Genomic DNA, 19,737 nt, shown 5'->3' on the forward strand with positions numbered 1-19,737 from the left:
CCGGATAGGAATAGCAGAATTGTGAGAAGTGTTACTTGGAAGATGAAAATGTGATCTAATATTGTAAATAAATTTAATGATCATTTGTTTTAAAGTCAACAATAATCGATCATGATTTTCAAAAATTGATCATAGCTATAGGAGTAAAATAATATGATAATCACTTGATTAAACGTCATGTTGGGATGTTTACCAAAATCAAGTATTTAACTCAGTATGGCTCTTATGATGGAGTTGACTACCACTAAGTGGTGCCGTCAATGCGAAGGTGATATTTTGGAATGACCAAATGTCATCTTTATTCACCTGGTTGAAAAAAAGGAGATTATAGAATTAGCTGAGGCAGGCGAGCAGCATCCAGTATGTAGTCCACTCCATAATTTTGTCGGCTTTGTCCAATCACCACTAAATTTAGTCAGAATGTGTATTGGTATAATATTATGGACAAGTTAGATAACCAGTCATATCACTGTTGTCACCCAAGAGTTATTGTAGAAATTACCTGAAATAGGTCTTGTCCGCTCAATAACTTTAGAAGCCTTTGTGCATTCACCACCAAATTTAGTCAGAATGTGTGTAGGCATAAGATTTCAGCCAAGTTTGACAACCAGTCATATTTCTTAGGTCATTCGAGAGTTATCACACTTATTTATACCCTGAATTTGGTATTGTTCGATAGTTACTTTAGAAGCCTTTGTCCAATCATAACCAAATTTGGTTGGAATGAGTATAGGAATAATTTATTGCACAAATTCTTAAACCAGCCATATTGTTTGAGTTATTTCCCTTTAATTATATATATTACTGAAAATCAGTCTTGTCTGATCAATAACTTTTTCCAATCATCAGTAAATTTGGTCAGAATGTGTATGGGCAGCATATCTTGGTCAGGTTTGATAACCAGTCATGTCACCTCTTTAACTCCAGACTTATGACCCTTGAATTGGCAAAAACTGTCTTTAAAGTGTCCACTCCCTAAATTTAGCTTTGGTTTCAAGAACTTATCACCAGACTTAGGGTCCTCACATGACAATGGGTTATTTTGTGACAGTTGGCGCTCTTGTCTGTTATCATATGGATATGAATCAGTAAGCAGCAAATTTTGGTGACTACTAGTTACATAACTACCCCTAAGGCATGTCTTCAGTTTTGATTATGAAGATGATGGATTCAAATAATTATGATCTTCAGTTATGGCTCTGGTCCGATTTTCAATTTACTTCACATGTGAGCTCATTCGAGTGGGATTATTTATGGGACAAATTTGTCATATGACAGGCATAATATGGGAACACCTGCAACAGTCCGGCAGCTTACTCGAAATGTGCAAATATACAAAACATCACCAAACTTGGTCACCATGTTGATAGGCAAAACAAGTCAAACACATTTTATAACAAGCCAGAATGTCCCTGCAGTGTAAGGGCTCGAGAATTTACCAAAAAAATGTATGGGATATTGCATATTATCAGTTTCTTTGTGTGATAAAACTTGGCCATAACTTTAAAAAAAGTGGCAACTATGGAGTAATGCTAGGCACATTCAGTCCATTTGATTATTTGATCACATGCACTAAATTAAGTGGCCCTTATTTCTTGAAACTTATTAGTCCCTTATAACAAGATTAAGTTCAGCTCACTATTCCTGTTTTTTTTTCAATAACTTGCGTAATACTTACTTCTATGGAAGTTTTTATACTTAAGATAGAAATGATCTTTATAGTAATCACAATCATTCCATTTCTCATTTATCAAAGGTCTTTATTTTGGCTAGTTGAAATAAGCGACTTAAGCCTGTTAAGCTTAAGAAGTTTTGACCTGGAAAATTGGGACCTGGTTATTTGTATTATATAATTCCCTCACATATTTATTTAATAAATAAACTCTACTTTTAATTGTTTAGAATGTTGTTGAGAGCATAAAAGACCCATATTTGTCATTAACCTTCTACTTTTAAGTGACTTGTGATACTATTAATAACGATGAACCATGATAACAACTGTAATGAGTGATTATACATGTATGCACTGTTAAGAGATTAGACTTTCTTTATATGAATTCATTCTCCACTTACTATAAGTGCTTTCATTTAAAATAATTTCATTAAGTGACATTTTTCACAATGAACAATACATTTTGCCCATAACAGTAATAGTTAATTTAAACACTATGATTGTTTTTCCGCCAATAAATGATGTGTTAAACACATGCTACAAAGAGAATGATTATTTAAACAGAGAATGTACTTTAATATGTAATTTTAGTTGCAAGCTTAAGTTTATTGCTGTGTTTTTACTCAAAATTGATGTGTATACATACGAACATGAGTAAATGGTTGCTTCTTTCCCACAGAGGATGCTTTCCTGTTCAGCCCTCGGTACTTCAAAGCCATGTGTATCTGCCTGCAAGCGGTTGAGGAAAACAGGGTCTCATTGTTGGCAGACATTGAGCCCAAACTTGTGAGTTAATATTTTGTTTGTTTAATGTACTGTATTGTGATGTCTTCCTGTCAGAACACAGAATATTTTAATCCGAATGAAGGTTGGAGCATTGTTAATCAGATACATTTTGGGTTTTGTGTTAAAGTTAAAGTGACACTCTTAATGAAAATCAATACAATGTACATACACATATATATATAACAGACATTAATTTTGACTGAAAAACCTTTTACTTCTTACTAAATAATGGAAAATTTATGGAAAATATTTATTACAGATAACAAGATTGTAACCGCGTATTTAATAGCAGAAACTGCAAAAATATTAAATGATTAGTGAATGCTAAAATATTTACTGTGGTCTACTATAGTCTCATAAGGTAGAAATACCGCTTTTAATGCTCATTTCTTTCAAATTTAGTTTAAACATATTTATTTTACAACGATTGTGAAACAAGTTATTACAACATTATATTAATCACTCTCGTTGGCACGATTTAACGCGAGAGTGTGGTCTTGTGTTGTGGGGGAAACCGGAGAACCCGGAGAAAACCCACTTGTCCGGCTTGGTGACCACAAACCAAACTCACATGCGCCCAAGCCGGGAATCAAACCGGGGTCGCCTAGGTGAGAAGCGAGTGCGCTAACCACTGCGCTAACTGGACAACCTTTCAAATTTAACTTGGTATCCTTCATAAGAACCATTATTTTCGACATTTATTCATCCTTTTTGGAATATTAAAACAATATTATTAATTGTGGTAAACCTTATCGGTGAGTAAGAGTTCATCTTTAAATTATCTACTGCTATTATGTTATTGATATGTCAGAATATCTTTGAAAAATTATTGTTCTTCCTTTATTTCTCTTCAAGTAAAATTGCATGTGACTTTCTTTGAATGAAGCTAATAGGCATGTATTCATTTTTAAATGATGCTTTTTTGTGGTTTACCAGACTATACATACACATTGTGCTGTCTCACAGTTAACCCTTGCCTGTTTCATACAGCTGACATTCAGTGCAGCGAGGGCTGTCCCGACACCAGTGCGTAGTGCCTCCCTCCCTCTTTCTTCCCTCCACGCCCCGGGAAGGGGCAGACGGGGCTCAGGTAGATCCAGCAGTGACCTGTCAGCACTTGCCCCAAATTTTGTGTCGCCCAGTAAGGACAGTGGGCTCTGCTCGTCTGGTGAACATGCTGTGCCTTATAATATTGGTATGACAAGTTCAGTCTATTGTTTATGAGCTTTATTGATACGTCGCTAAATTTGATCCTGACAGCCCTCAATAAAATTCAACCGCGTTTAACAAAATACATTGAATCCATATACATACATTTTTTTGCCGAGTGTTCTAAACTGACTAGTTAATCACTCAGTTGGTTTAAGGGTGTTTTTTAAAAACATTTTTAGAGAGAATTAAGAATATTTTTTTTATTCTTTTTCCATAAATAAAACAATATATGGAATTGAACCCTTATAAACAGATTATCAAGTGTATCAGCAATTTTAAAATACTAATGCTGAGCTTAATAGAGCTGGCATAGAGACTTCTGAAGTTATTGGGGAAAATGATTTCAAGTTTTTCCCAAGTTAAACAGATACTGGGTAAAAGTGTGGCAATCTAATTTAATTTCTTTCTTTCTTGAAATATATTTCTTTCTTTCTTGAAATATATTATCAAAATATAAGTTGAATCACCACTATTTTATGAATTAATTTGTAATGTTGCTTTATGTGTAAGCTGTATCAGTCCATACACAGGGAGTCATGAACAAGGTCCATTTTTAAATATTTTGGGACAAAATGTTATTTTTAAGGCTATGAAAACAAATAGACATGACCGTTTCCTTTTTCTTTAAACCTTTAAATAATATGCTTAATGATGTCCATTTCTTTGAATATTGGTTAAATAATATTTTTTATGTGATTCTACATGTATGTATTTTGGTACACTCAGTACAAATGAAAATTTTCATTGCTCCTTGCTTATTTTAGGATTCCCTTGGAAATACTGAACCCAAACTATCAATGTTGAATTTTTCTGGCACGAAATACATTTGGGCTTATTTGAAGTGTACTTATTATCATCATTTAGAAGCCAGAATTGTTTAAGATTATAGCTTTGAAAGGCTTTATGTATCACATCTATATCGAGCGTGTACACATCGTGTTAATAGCATTTTCTTTTCAATATACATGTAGGTTTTTGTTGTTGTTTTGTTTACGCCTAACATGTTAGGACATAGAGTAATGATACTTCACAGCAAGAGAGGTCAGTGTAACATAGTTTGATTAAAAAAGGTCGTACATATTTTACAATCAAGTATGTACTTAAGTTCAAGTATGTTCTTAAAGGAATTGAATTTGTTTGTTCTTTTATAGTTAATATTTTTTACTAATTAGAAGATAAGTGAAACTCAACAGTAAAGCACTAAAAGATTTTAAATGTAAAAATAGGTTACACATTTTTTGCTTAACTTGAAGTGATGACTTCCGAAGCATATGATTGTACATGCATATTTTCATGTACATAGCTTATGCATTATCATATGAAAGCTCTCAAAGTCTTGATTGGCCTATTACTGCAAATAATGAAGCTTAAAATCATCATGTTAGTATTGCATATATTAATGTATTAATATTTTTAAGATGTTATTTTTGAAAATTACTAAATTTAAACCTAGTTATGAATTATGTTGGGATTTGGACCTAATTTTACTGCTATCAATTATGGGAGATCATTAATTGATAATCGATTGTTTTCAGGCTCGTATAAACACTTCACTCTTTTCATTTTTGTTTCATTATTTTATAACTTCAAATAACTTCATTTCCTAACTTGTCTGTTGTGTTATTTTTGTTTATCTAGCAATTATTGAATCATATATATATTTTTTAAATGTTTTATTTAATAATAATTTTTTTAATCAATTATCAATTGTGAAAAAAACTGCTATCGATAGTGACCAATATTGACCTTTTGGATCGATTTTCGAGTACAGTTGAACCTCAGAACAACACAAGTTTTAAACTTGTCAAGCTTTCAATTGTTTCATGGTTTCAGGTTCAAGTACTAGTCCAAACGACGGAGGAATATCTGCCAAAGAGGCTTTAAGGACAATCATCCGAAAATCGGGCTCTGAATCAGACCCAGTGGACTTAAGCACATCCGATTCCAAGGAGAATGGCTTTAGTTTTTATAACACCATGAACAGTGATCCTCTGATGAACCTTGGTTTACTAGGCTCCAAAACCAGTGACCTTGAAAGTTCAAATGATGTGCCAAAAGTGATTAAGAAAGGTGGTTTGACTAGGAGTACGTCTGAAAGTGGTGTTGCTAAAAAGATTAAAGACAGCAAAGCTGCAGAAATGATGGATAGAATTATTCATGAAAATGATGACGATGTGTTTGCAATATCAAAATCTACAGAAACATTGACTTCTGATTCCATTAAGAAGCAAAAGATGTTTGAAAATGCGAGGGACATATTTTCCGACTCTGAAACTGTGGAAGCTAAAGCTAGTCCCAGTAAGGTCAAAGTTGATGAGAGAAAGGTCAAACATACACACAAAAGGTCAAGGTCAGACATAATTGGAATAAAAACATCTGTGATACAAAGTGATTTACATAATGTGGAAGAAGTTAAAGGCAATCATAGTAACAATGGAAATACAGGTAATTATTGCACAACTTATACAAGTATGGACTGTAATTACATCATTGTATTAACAATTATAGACTTGTGACCTGTGATATTAATGAAGATAATATATTACAGTCTATATTACACTTGCTGACTCCCCATGTGATACTTTTCATCCAATCAAAACTGCCTTTACATACACAAACGGTACATGTACCAGTATATAATATTAAATTGATATCTCTCTGATACAAATTTCAATACAATGATCTTGTTAGTTATATTGACTTTTAAAGCCTTTCATCTTTTTTGTGTTTTCAAATAATGATTTTTGAATTTAAACAATAAATAATTTTTACACTTGTATCATGTAAAGAATGTTTTGGTTTCTTAAATCTAAATGTCATATAATATAAAGATATGATTGCCACTACCTATTGATATGTTTTACTTCTGTTCCATATCACAATATCGATATGTATTGGTACATCCTTTGTCAAGATATGGGTACATGTTTGCCACTATTAATATTTTATTGAAACATGTACCTGAACATACTGTTTTATGTAAACAATTTATTTTCAGACCAACCAGATGGCCGTGTAGCAGGAGGGGGTGGGGGTGGGGGGTATTTTTCCCCTCCCGTCCCAGGACAGTCACTGCTTCACTACCTCTCCCAGCAGGACTTTCATACTTGTGCCAACCTGGAAAAGGTATATAGTCCTTTGTGCCACTACCACCTGTTGCAGCATTTTACACTGTATAGTTTTGCTGGGATGGTTCAACTCCCGATTGAAAACAATGATATCAAGATTCAAACTATCCAGAAATGGATTTATAGTCTCATACTGAGTTCAAGTCTTTGTAGCAATTTTGGTGTAAAATATTTTAAAAACCTTTTTCACCAAAAGGTATATGGGAGAATATCTGATCACATCTATCATTCTGTGTACAGTACATGTTTTAAGCTTTATGTGATTCTTAAGTTTGGTGCTACTGTGACCTTTGCCTGGATGTGGATCAAAATGTTGTACCATTTCATGTATATGAAATAAATTGTATTTAACATTTTTTTGATAAAACTGAAACAACCTAATGTCATTTTGAGCTTCTTGTGATGTACCTTACAATAAACATGTGTTTCTTATGTGCTCTTAATGCTTTCATTACGCATTTACAAAGCTACGTACGTTTTTGCATGAAGTAATACAAGACTTCAGATCTGGTAAAAAATGTTTTATTGATACACATTTACTCTGTCAATCAATTCAGAGTGTAGTTATTTTCTTTGCTTTCAGTTGACTTAAATATCTTGCCATGATGTGATACCCACTTGGTTGCACAGAAGGCCAAGTACATGTTAGATAGGGATGATAGAATTGAGGTTTAATTCTAAATTAAGGATTGAGACCTTTCTATTTTAGACTTCTCTTATAGGTTATGTTTGTTTTTGAAGATTCATGAACTATATGGATATAAATGGCAAACACCTTCAAAAGGAAGTCTGAGGAAGGCAGGAAGACTGAGGAAGGCAGGAAGTCTGAGGAATGCAAAAAGTCTGAGGAAGGCAGGAAGTCTGAGTCCCTTTGTGCCTGAACCAATCATACCGGTACTTAAAACATTTTTTCATGATTTACAGGATGAGGTCTGTTATCCTGTGCTAGCTTTAACCAGTAAAGATGCAGAGATAAATGTACAAAGTTTGTTACAGGAGAATGCACACTTCAGCATATCGGAGGCGTTGATAGCAGCAATCGAACAGATGAAGTGGAACCATCTGATTGGTACGGGGGAGGGGAGTGTGCAGCTGGAAGAGCCGGATGATAGTGATGAGGAAATCAAACAGCTACAGCAGAGAATACGCATACGAAAACGACAAAAACTCAAAGAGGTGGGAGTACTACTAAAGTTGTGGACTCTTCATGTTTAGTTGTGGGAATTCAAATACAACATTGCATCGTGCGTTTTCCTCTGTTGTTTTATTTTTATCGGTCTCCATAGTAAATGAAAACAAACATTTGGAGGTCTAGTGTCTGTTAATTTTGTCAGAATTAGTACTTCAGAGGATAAGTCTAATTTCAGCCAGAAATAAAATGATTCCCATTTAAGTAATTTCTCAAAGGTTAATGCTTTGTTTCAAGATAATTAGATTAATTATATACCGTGTACCCACAGTAGATATAGATGTACATTTTTAATACATAACATGTATGTATAGAGCTTATATGTACTGTTTTTTGCAGAAAGCAAGAGGTTTCCCGATACTAAGTGATGGACGTACAGATAGTAAGTTTTTAAACACATAATGTTTCTTTATAGCTATTGTATTTATTTATAAATGTACATACTATCATTTTCATTGTTGTTTGGAAATTAATGTTGTGGACATTTAAGTTATAAAAAGCATGCATGTCTTAAAACTTTGCACTGTCATCATTTCACATGTTCAAGTTGTAAAAAAATGTTTTAAGCAGAGAAAAGCCAGTAAAAATTGTGTCTTGTACTTATTATAAAGATAAACAGAGGGTTCTATAGTTCAGGATTAATCCTGAAGTCACTGGATTGAGAACGTTTAACTTCAAACTATCATACAGTTGTGAAGATTGTTTTTTTTGCTTGGACATTTCCATCAAAAACAGTAAAAAGTACCTTGAAATTAATATATTAAAAGAGTAAAAGCCACCTTACACTGCTTTGGACATGAACCCCTCATACACAGAATTTTTTTCAGGGTTGTTAAAAATCCTGGTTAAAGAGTTCTGCATGCTTTCATAAGGTTCCTATTTTACTTTAAAGTTCATGTAGTAGTCTTGATTGTAAGAAACTAGAAATTTTTAAAGGTAATCAAGTACTTTTATTATAAATCATAATTTCTTGTCAACTTATGGATAAGAGCAGTTGGATATTTTGAATGTTGTTTGTGTGTTGTACAGCTGGCACGAGTCCCAGTCAGTCAGCATCCCCGTTCTCCTCCCCACACGACAGCGAATACTCAGGTATGCATGCTCACATATTCTGTATCAATATTGTATGCTACAGGCACTGTTTAAGCACTCAATTTGCCTTTGTTTGATGTAAATGGCATCCTGGTGAGTTACATTTACAACTACAATTTTGAAAATTGAGATTCTGCACTAGTGCTATGAACAGCTGTCGTCATTATTGGATAAAGGTATGAAGCTTGGAATGTGGAAAAAGCTCAATATTGACCGCTGTGCAAATAAATGGTAATACAATGAACAATCCCACACTGGGGTATTTTTTGCATGTAAGTGTTTCTATATATTTTATGAATGTCCCTGTATCACTTCCTACATGAATTTGTAGTTTAAAGAGTTCAGTGTAGAAAGTTGCATCTCAAAACCATTCCTAGTAGAATGTTGCATCCCAAAAACATTCCTGGTAGAAAGATGCATCCCAAAAACATTCCTGGAAGAAAGTTGCATCCCAAAACCATTTCTAGTAGAAAGCTGCATCCCAAAACCATTCCTAGTAGAAAGTTGCATCCCAAAAACATTCCTGGTAGAAAGTTGCAGCCCAAAAAAATTCCTGGTAGAAAGTTACAGCCTAAAAACCTTTTTGGTAGAAATTTGCATCCGAATAACATTCCTTGTAGCAAGTTACATCCCAAAAACATCCCTGGAAGAAAGTTACATCTCAAAATCATTCCTTGTAAAAAGTTGCAGCCCAAAAACATTTTTGTTAGAAAGTTGAAGCCCAAAAACATTCTGGGAAGAAAGTTGCATCCCTAAAGTTAATAAAAAAATATCTGTTTAGCAAAGTTTGATAACAGAGAAAGCATTTAGTTCAGATCAAAACATTTTAAAGTACATGAGTAGTGCTGTTGTGCAGCTTTAGGCGTCTCGTAACTAATACAGTAAATGTCCTATTTGATGTCTGGGCGCTTGTCTTTTAAGAACTGTGTTCTCTAAATAGTACCATTTTCCGCCTTCAGCAAACTTCATAAAATAGCCGAATTTGAGAAATCAGTCATGTATGGAGCCATTAATATTAAATTACGACTACATTTGTCACAATTACCCATCACTTAGATTGTTGAGGGAGTCAAAATCCTGCAACTGACCAATCAGCTTGTACTATCTACAACAGCATCACTGGTGTGTGAATCAATAAAATGGTCCACTGAACATTTGGCTTCAATATATCATTTGGCAAGAATGAGAATTATTTTGCTCTTTTGTCAACATAAATGGTGTGTAACCTTATTTGTATGATAGGGTATAGGTTTAAATGCATGAGCCTGAGCCAATGTGTGCTGGTAATGGGAACTTATAGCATTTTTTCAAATTCAAATAACAGAATCTAAATGAAGTCCAACAAAAAATACCCCCTGTCCGTCTTTAACGAAATGTGCTTCTAATAGGACATTAACAGTATATGGAATTTGGATGCCGGGTGATCCCATATCATTTTGGTATCATTTGAAAGGGTTTTGAGTGGAAACAAAAATACTAAAGGTATTGAATCAAGAATTGTTCTTGGCTTTCAGAGATTGCAAAATAGGTCATTTTACATCTGATTTCAGTTGAAATAAAGAGCATTAACTGTGAAAGCTGTGATGTACCTTGGAAATTTATTTTACATATTAGTAAATACCTTTCATATGACAACAAAATTATATAGGGTCACAAGGAATTAAAATTTAACATTAAGATCAATGGAGCTATTAGAGAATTTATAAGTGGGATTCCTTAAATATTTGGAGGGATTAAAGATGCATGCCTATATACATATTCACTGAGTATGTGCTGTTCACCTGCTTATGTGTATTTATACTATAGATAGTGAAGCTTCCAGCGGCGAGGAGGAAAGACGGGTTGAATTGACCAGTAAGTGACCACCATCGCTCATATTGCATATATTTGTAGAAAATCCCCCAATTCATTTGGCTGGTGAACTTTGGGTTGTTTCTTAATTGCTGTACCATAATTAGTCGTAAACATTTTTAGCTCAATGGCATCTGTTTATCAGAGAAAGAAAGTCTGGCTATTGTGATAGCCTTGATGCCGTTGTCTGTTCGGAGACAATGACGTTAAAGACTACATCATTTGCTGTGTTTGAGAATCCATTCAAGATATAATTATACATATGAAACTTGTTTCAAATGATGCCAGTATACGCCTATGTTTAGCAAGGCACATAACTCAGACTTGTATAATTTTGGAGTTATTCCCCATGTTCGACTTAAAAAAAAACAACAGCAGACAACGTGGGCATCCAATCCACAGCAATATATTTATAAAGAAGCAATATGACTTATTGCAAGGCTTTAGAGGGACATGTTTTTAGAAGATTCAAGGTTGATATATTGCCTTGTTAAAATTCTCATTGTAATATGTTAAAATGGCAAAAACTTGTCTATGACCCAAAGCTTTATCAGTGTACCCTTTTCCAAGGCAAGTCTGTACATCATTAGCAAATTTAATGACTAGCCACTTGACTTAATTATATTAAAATGGACATGCATTGACATGCATCAGCATTTGCTTGATGTGGCCATGTTTAATTGTTACCACATTTCTAGGTAGCAGAAACTTGTTGAAACATTCTTGTATTGAAATATTCCTGTTTCTAAGAAATTAGAACTGTTTCACCCATCACTATAAGGCGCTCTTAGTTGATTTATCCAGATATCTGTTTTATTAATCCACACAGCTTATTTCCAATGACTTTCAAACAAGTTAATCCACAAATAGGTTTTTTCCGGGCCTCGCACTGTCTGCAGCAATTATGATCATGAACCTTGTGCATCTTTCAGTGAAAATCATTTGAACACTGATTTCTTTAGATATAGAAGAAAGACCAACTCCATGCATACTTTAAGATACTTTTAAGATAAAAGCAGATGTAATTGTAATGATCATACCAGGCAAGCATTTTGTCATATTTTAGAAAGATCTAGATCAAACATGAAAGATGAAATTAGTATCTACCAGTTTTTTGGTTTTTTTTTCTACAAGTTAGACAAAAAACTTCATTTCAGAAAAGTTTAAAAACCACATTTTCAACATGAGATCTGTGAGTTCTTTCAAATGCCTTTTTATTAAACAGAACCAAGCTAATTTAACTGTTTTTGATAAGGAATAGGTTGTGTGATTTTCTTCCTTTAAAGAGATTTTAGCATTGCTTATCAGGCTTGCTCAAATACGCGATTTATATAGCTAGCTCGTTGAAAAATTCCATAAGAATAAATGCTTTTTCACCCAAATGTCTAATTTTGATGACTGTGTAACCAGTAGAAATATTATATTAATATTGACTGCCATGAGGGTGACAGTGCATATTGTCAACCTGAGGTAAATACTGTTGACAAGAGTCAGGGCTGAGATCGATAGCATTTTCTGAAGGTTGACAATTCGTCACCCTCAAGGCAGTTGATATATAATTTATTGTAACAAAATCTGTAGAATTTTAAAGTATTCTATTAAAATTCACATTCATCAAGAATGAGAAGTTTACAAATTCATTTTCCAAATGGAGATATTCCAGAAATAGAGCAACACTCCTACAAACAATCCTCAGTTTATCATCTGAATCTTTTGATGATTCTAATGTCAATACCATCAAAACCCTTTTGGCTCGAACTCGTATGGCTATATACCCTTGAACTGGATGTAAAGACCAATTTTAAAGACCATTCTACTGAATATGACAATTCCCGCTTGGCATGAACTTCCACTTGTATTTTCGCTAAGGGGGTTTGACTGTAAATCATTTTCACTGTGCTGCAAATCTTGCTGCCATTTAAGCAACAATTGTCGGCTAGTTAATAAAGCGCTCAGGTGATACAGACTTTAAGGAAAGTCAGTAAAATTAATAAATCCCATATTTGTAGCATATTGCCAATTTGTATGTTCTATAGAAGCATAATATATTAACCATGACTGTGTGTGTTACAGTGGATGAGAGTCAAGGCAACCTGACCAGTCTAAAGAACAGCGGCCTCTCTCTCTCACTCGCTTCTCTCTTTTCTGGTGAGTGGATCATAAGTCGAGTGTTTGTGTGATTAAGTAATTAAGTCATCACACAACTGATAACAGATTTTACTTTGTCAGTTTTGCGAAGAAATAAATGAAAGTATTATGATAGCCTTGATATCATTGTCTGCGTTGTTTGTTGGTGTTCAAAATCTTGAACTTTGGTCATAACTGAAATAATGTTCAAGATATTCAAATGAAACTTTGTCAGCATGATTCCGTAGACAGTATTGTATGACATGTGTGTATGAATGGCCAATTACTCAAGCTTTGATAATTGTTGAATAATGACCCTTTTGACTTAAAAAAACCCATACTCCCAATCAACCACCAATCGCTTTCAGTGCTCTGATATACTTTTTTTATTTGTAGAGTGAAGAAAAGGAAAAATCTATGGTACAGTTTAACGATGGAAAGAGAAATGTGGTAATGTACATTAACATACTTTCAGATGCCGACCTCCAGAAGACAAGACAGTCTTCATACACCTTGGACCCTTCCACCATCCCAGAAAATGGAAACATAATGTCCGCAGAGTCTGTTGCCATATCCTTGCTGAAGAAATTCTCTGAACACCAGTTACCCAAGGCCTCGGACCTACAGTGGCTTGTATCAGAGAGCGATGCCCCACAAAGGGTAGGAATATATATCGATATATCTTCATCAAAGTTTAATAGTACTCACTGATAACGCAAGTCTATTCATGTAGTCAAGAAGAGATAAGCCACCCCCTGTGAAAGATATCCAATCTACAGTGACTAGTATCAAAGTGGTAAACTGCACAAAGGGTAAGAATTGAATATCGTCTTCAAATTAACTCATACTCATTGATGATGCTAGCTAAAACATGTATATAGGCAATTAGCTTTTATTTTCTGAACATGTCCTGCCCAAGGGTTCTGATCTGCAGTTGTGTTCAGGGATGGTACTCCTGAGAGGAAACAGGGCTGGTATTCATAAGACATCTTAAGTTATTTCTTATCGTAAGTCAAATTCCCAAAATTTTAATAGACCAATTTAAAGAAAGTACAAGTGTTCCTTACAATTTCTTTTGTATAGCACATAACATTGATGAGAATAGATAGTTTTAGATATAATTAATTCATTATATCATATGACCAGTGAGATACTTTGCTTAAGAAAATGACTTAAGTTAAGAATTGTCTTTGGATGTTTTATGAATACCAGCCCTGAGCTTGGGTGATTATTGAAGTGTATGGTTAAACAGTGACCTTTGGAAGGCTTTACGAAATGAACATGAATTAATATGAATTATAAGAGGAACAGGAGTATTTTCATTCTCTGACACGTATAGTAATAACCTTTAACCTGCATGGAAAGACACTAATTTTTTGGTGATTGCTAGTACATTTACATAGATTGCATGTATGTGGATGTATTGTTTCAGTTATTGCCGTTGCCCAACTCCTACCCGGTGTCACCTGATGATGCTGACAATCCCAAGCAGTCAATGGTAAAGATAGACATAGTTTGGTGTAGCATTGAAAATGAGAGAGTTACTGTGCAGATTGCATTATGCTTCTATACCTTTTTATAGCAATACTTTTATGTTAATTGACCAGTTGCGAAAATTACTCTTGCAACTTTTAAAGAGTGTTTGGCGAGGGTTTTAAGTTCATCCATTGGACAATGCAGCTATTTGTTTTCATTTTTTAGCTCGACTATTCGGCGTCCGGTTAAAGTTTTAGGGCAAGTTGGGATTTTCACTTATAAGTCCAATACCCTACATTCAATTGACTTAATACTTCACACAGTTGTTCAGGGCCATCACATGATGAGGTTAGATAACTCCATATTATTCTTTACACAGATTATGGCCCCTGATTGACTATGGAACTTGGGTTAAAGTTTAGGGCAAGTTGGAATATTTATTAATAACTTCTATATCCTTTGTTCAATTGACTTAATACTTCACACAGTTGTTCAGGACCATTACACAATGAGGTAACATAAATCCATATTATCCTAAATACAAGTTATGGCCCCTGATTAACTTAGGTTAAAGTTTTAGGGCAGGTTAAAGTTTTAGGGCAAGTTGGGATTTTCACTTAAAACTCCAATACCATTCGTTCAATTGACTTAATACTTCACACAGATGTTCAGAGCCATCGCATAATGAGGTTAGATAACTCCATATTATCTTTTATACAAATTATGGCCCCTGATTGACTATGGAACTTAGGTTAAAGTTTTAGGGCAGGTTGGGATATTGTTTAATTACTTCTATACCCTTCATTCAATTGACTTAATACTTCACTTAATTGTTCAGGACCATCACCCAATGAGGTTACATAACTCCATATCCTTAATACAAGTTATGGCCCCTGATTGACTTAGGTTAAAGTTTTAGGCAAGTAAAAGTTAAGGGCAAGTTGGGATTTTAATAAAAAAAACTTCTATACTGTTCATTAAATGCACTTAATAAAATTCAAAATTATTTACGACCATCTTACAACAAGAAACGTAACTCCGTTTTAAGCCTAAATACAAGTTATGGCCCTTTTTTTTTTTTTTAAATTTCCTTTGAAAGGCATATTTGTATATTCTTAACCACATTTTCATAATGGGAAATCAAGTTATTTGAATGACTTGCGTCATTGTTTGGGCGGGCTGGTGTGAGGGCAGCATCAAAGTCACCTTATGTATCAAATGATTTTAGTTAGGTTTGATATAAAGAGACCAAACTTGGTATTATTACATCGTTATTGTATTCTAAGTCAAAGCAGCGTAGTCGAGCGCGCTGTCTTACGACGGCTCTTGTTATAGAGTATAATGCCATTATTAGTTGGCTTGTTATTTGATTGACAATTGGCAATTGGATGTTTGTAACATGGATACTAATATTGCTTGTGAGTCTTGCTCAAATTGCTCAAGAAAATGGGATGCGTGCATCAACTGTGGTCTGGTTTGTTTTCAGACTCGGCTGCGAGGCAACATGGAGTGGGCTCCACCTCGCCCACAGATCATCTTCAACATTCACCCACCACCCAGGTAAATAAGTTAAAACTTATCTCAGAATGCACTTTTTTATGTAGAAACAATTTTTAAATGATTATAATTAGGATAATTGATATTTACATTCACGCGATAACATATCATCGTCCTTTACATTGTGAATGTTTTTTAAATGGCAAACAATGGATTAGCACAAAATATGTTTATTTATCATATATTTCAAATCAGTCAGTCTGATTTGTTCAACAACGTTAAAGGTGTCAGGCATTCACAATTTGTTTTGTCTGTTTATGGATTCCCGACCTACCCTAAACTTCTGCACCCTCATCCTAGATTGTAAATAACAATTGTTTTGTCCCTGTTATATTTTTTCTTCTTTTCGGATAACATTATAGTAGTTAAACTTTTCTTTTATTTTATAACTATATATACACTGATAATACCTACCCTATATATTTTGGCAGTGATATCGGAAACAAATTGTACAGATATTTAAGTAAGGAATTGCGGGATTGATGTCATTATGGGTTTGAATGCAATTGGGCTGGTAAATGTGTGTGGAGTCCGATAATGACATCAGTCCCGTAATTCATTACTTATATTTACACCAATAGTTCATTATTTCATTCAAAAATTTAAAAAAATACTTTTTATTTAAGAATACATTTCATTAATCCTTTCTTACCCATTCTGTAAATAGAATGACCTGACTGTAACTGGAAACATTTGATCAAATGTTGTCACAAAAATGCGGGAAAAGATCAACCACTTGAAATCACTTTTAAACATAAAATTGAAACACTTACGGCAACGATACATTTAACATATCATTATTTAACACTTTCTAAAATGTTTGTTTATATTTTACGGCACCTGCTGACACAATACAAACAATAACAAGATAAAAAAAATCAGGTACCTGTATATTGTTATGCGATGAATTGTGTTTCGAACATATCCGAAGATGTTACGTTCATCGATTGATAAACACAATTGCTAAAAGGCAGTTCATTTAAGGAATGAAAGTTGAGGTGTAAATGTTGAATAATTCATTTAAATCATCTATCAATAAAACAGACAGTATCACTATATATCTTATTTCAGGAGAAATTCAGTGCTGGTGAAACAGAACTACAGATGTACAGGTTGTGGAATGAAAGTGGAACCTGGTAATTATTGCACTCTCTGGCTACTGCACCAATTAAGGAATTCATTTCATGTTTCTACCAAACAACATTCATACCTTATAGGTTAATCTGCCAGTCAAAGAAAATGTTCCAAATTTGCCAGTCTAAAAAATCATTTCGCAAGTGCCTGTGAAAAGAAATTATTCAAATAGTTCTATGTCTGCCTGTCAAAAAAAAATGCTTCCAAAGCACCTGTCAAAGAAATAGTTCCAAATCTGTGTTCCAAATCTGCTGTCAAAGAAATAGTTCCAAATGTGCATGTCAAAGAAATTGTTCCAAATGTGCGTGTCAAAGAAATTGTTTAATGTACCTAATTGTAACAGCTCCAAGGTGCGTAAATATCATTTAAAATGATGAATTGTGCCATAGAATTTTAACCAATTAAAACATCGTTCTAATTGATTGGCATGTGTATAGGAGAAATCATATTAATAAATTTAATTTTGAACAGTGGAGTATTGTAATTTAAGTAATTAAGGCAGGGTTTACTTCCCTCGACAGTACTATATATGCTATTCATTGGCACTTGTCATATCTTTTCAATCGATAAGCAACTTCCTCAGACTTCATTTCTTTTGATACTCGCAGTTGAAGTGTTTTAATCATAATTAGTAAATACTCTTTGCAGTTGTAAATTAATGATTGAAGCAGACTGTTATCCAAATTTATATTGCCATTTTTGTAGCTTTGTGTTGGTTAGTTATGTACATAACCTTATTTTTTACTTGTCTAATCGCAAAATTCTTGTTCTTTTTTATTACAGGTTATGCAAAAAGATACAGATACTGTGAATATTTAGGGAAATATTTCTGCCAGTGTTGTCATAGTAACCAATTATCTGTGATTCCTGCAAAAGTGCTGCACAAATGGGACTTCACCAAATATTATGTGTCAAACTTTGCCTATGACTTTCTTGCAAAGATGGGTGAAGAGCCATTATTTAACTTATCAGACATAAACCCCATGTTGTATAAGAAGACAAAGTTTCTGGTGCAGATAAAGGGCTGGCGGACACAGCTAGCGTCACTACAGTCACTTCTTGGACTATGCAAACTGGCCAAAAGGTGAGAGGTCTAATCTCATCACCTCAGTCGATACGAAGCAAGAGGTTGACTTACAAGCATTACTCATTTTATTGCCCTTTATTGCATTAGAAAACTAAAAAGTATATCAGAAATCTTAATCATTGAAAGACATTTATCATTAAATAATAGCAGGTTTGTATTTCAGAAAGTGCAAACTTGCGTTTCTTTCTCCATGATTAGTGGTTATACTCCTGGATGTAGATCTCATTTAGAAGAATATACAGTAACTTTAAGTCATTATCTCAGTAATAAACATTTATATAGATATATATACCAATATATATCATTTATATGAATATTTTGTCGCCTGCAAAGCATGGCAGATACATAGGGATTAATTTATCTTCTTGCGTTGTCTGCATCCACATCATTTGTTTCCAATTAATAGCTTTTAGTGTCTTTAAATGTATATTGGTCAAGGTCAGTAGATGGTCACCCTGTTGATTTTTGGCTTTGTAGGTCAAAGGTCATGCTCAAGGTGGCATTTGCACTCCGCACAGCTGACGCATCCATTTAAATGAATTCTAGTTTGTATCTGTCTTGTGTGCAGTCTTTCAAAGATGATTGTCAAACTTCTCAAAACACTTTGTTAGATAAATAATAGTTCTTATAACAATGTTGTTTACAGTCTTTCAGGGAAGATTATCAAGCTCCCCAGCCATTGGCTAGAGGATGTTCATGTGTACTCTCTCAACGACCTCATATCAGTAAGTGAATGGTAAACAGTCCATATTTTTTTTAATTTACATATTGTTCATCCCAGGAACCCCAAAAGGAACTTTTTTTTAGTGGGACCCTATAAATTTACCAGGGCCCCCTATTTGTCAGCCATCAGAGTCCAAGGACATTAGCTTAAAATTCTTAGGGAAACTTTGCTATGTACATGTTGTGTCATAGAATGAAATATGATGTTTTCAATGCCAATTATTTCTGTAAATATCAATCACGGTCGATAATGTGTCTGAATTGGATTTTCAATGCTTGAAATCATGTCATTATATAATTCTTGAATGTGGAATACATAATATAAGACACATTTCTGCAGGTGAAGGCAGGTGTTTCAGGCCACGTCTACAGCAACATGAAAAACCTGGCCAGTGAGTGTATCAACCATGTGCAACATTGCCAGGTATGAGTTTAATCCCATAATGAAGACTATATTACCAGGACTGATATCAACATGGACCTAAATTGTTAACTCCTATAACCATGTGCAACATTGCCAGGTATGAGTTTAATCCCATAATGAAGACTATATTACCAGGACTGATATCAACATGGACCTAAATTGTTAACTCCTATAACCATGTGCAACATTTGCCAGGTATTAGTTTAATCCCGTAGCGATGACTATTTTGCAAGGTCTCAACATGGACTTAAAATGTTAACTCATATAACCATGTGCACC

At 34.0% G+C, this 19,737-nt stretch overlaps 1 protein-coding gene across 1 annotated transcript in view; it reads left to right on the forward strand.

Moving 5' to 3' along the window:
- Window positions 1–19,737, forward strand: part of LOC128228611 (run domain Beclin-1-interacting and cysteine-rich domain-containing protein-like) — a 28,734-nt gene that overhangs the window by 4,056 nt on the left and 4,941 nt on the right. The window contains exons 4-19 of the mRNA XM_052940018.1: window positions 2,352–2,458; window positions 3,449–3,653; window positions 5,504–6,115; window positions 6,669–6,796; window positions 7,795–7,974; window positions 8,327–8,369; window positions 9,017–9,079; window positions 10,886–10,933; window positions 13,004–13,078; window positions 13,533–13,717; window positions 14,490–14,555; window positions 16,020–16,093; window positions 17,162–17,226; window positions 18,008–18,308; window positions 18,958–19,036; window positions 19,375–19,458. Coding sequence (XP_052795978.1) covers window positions 2,352–2,458; window positions 3,449–3,653; window positions 5,504–6,115; window positions 6,669–6,796; window positions 7,795–7,974; window positions 8,327–8,369; window positions 9,017–9,079; window positions 10,886–10,933; window positions 13,004–13,078; window positions 13,533–13,717; window positions 14,490–14,555; window positions 16,020–16,093; window positions 17,162–17,226; window positions 18,008–18,308; window positions 18,958–19,036; window positions 19,375–19,458 — 2,315 coding nt within the window. The remainder of the gene's footprint in view (window positions 1–2,351; window positions 2,459–3,448; window positions 3,654–5,503; window positions 6,116–6,668; window positions 6,797–7,794; window positions 7,975–8,326; window positions 8,370–9,016; window positions 9,080–10,885; window positions 10,934–13,003; window positions 13,079–13,532; window positions 13,718–14,489; window positions 14,556–16,019; window positions 16,094–17,161; window positions 17,227–18,007; window positions 18,309–18,957; window positions 19,037–19,374; window positions 19,459–19,737) is intronic.

This window comes from Mya arenaria, chromosome 3 (genome assembly GCF_026914265.1).
Source record: "Mya arenaria isolate MELC-2E11 chromosome 3, ASM2691426v1".
NCBI classification, from domain to species: domain Eukaryota; kingdom Metazoa; phylum Mollusca; class Bivalvia; order Myida; family Myidae; genus Mya; species Mya arenaria.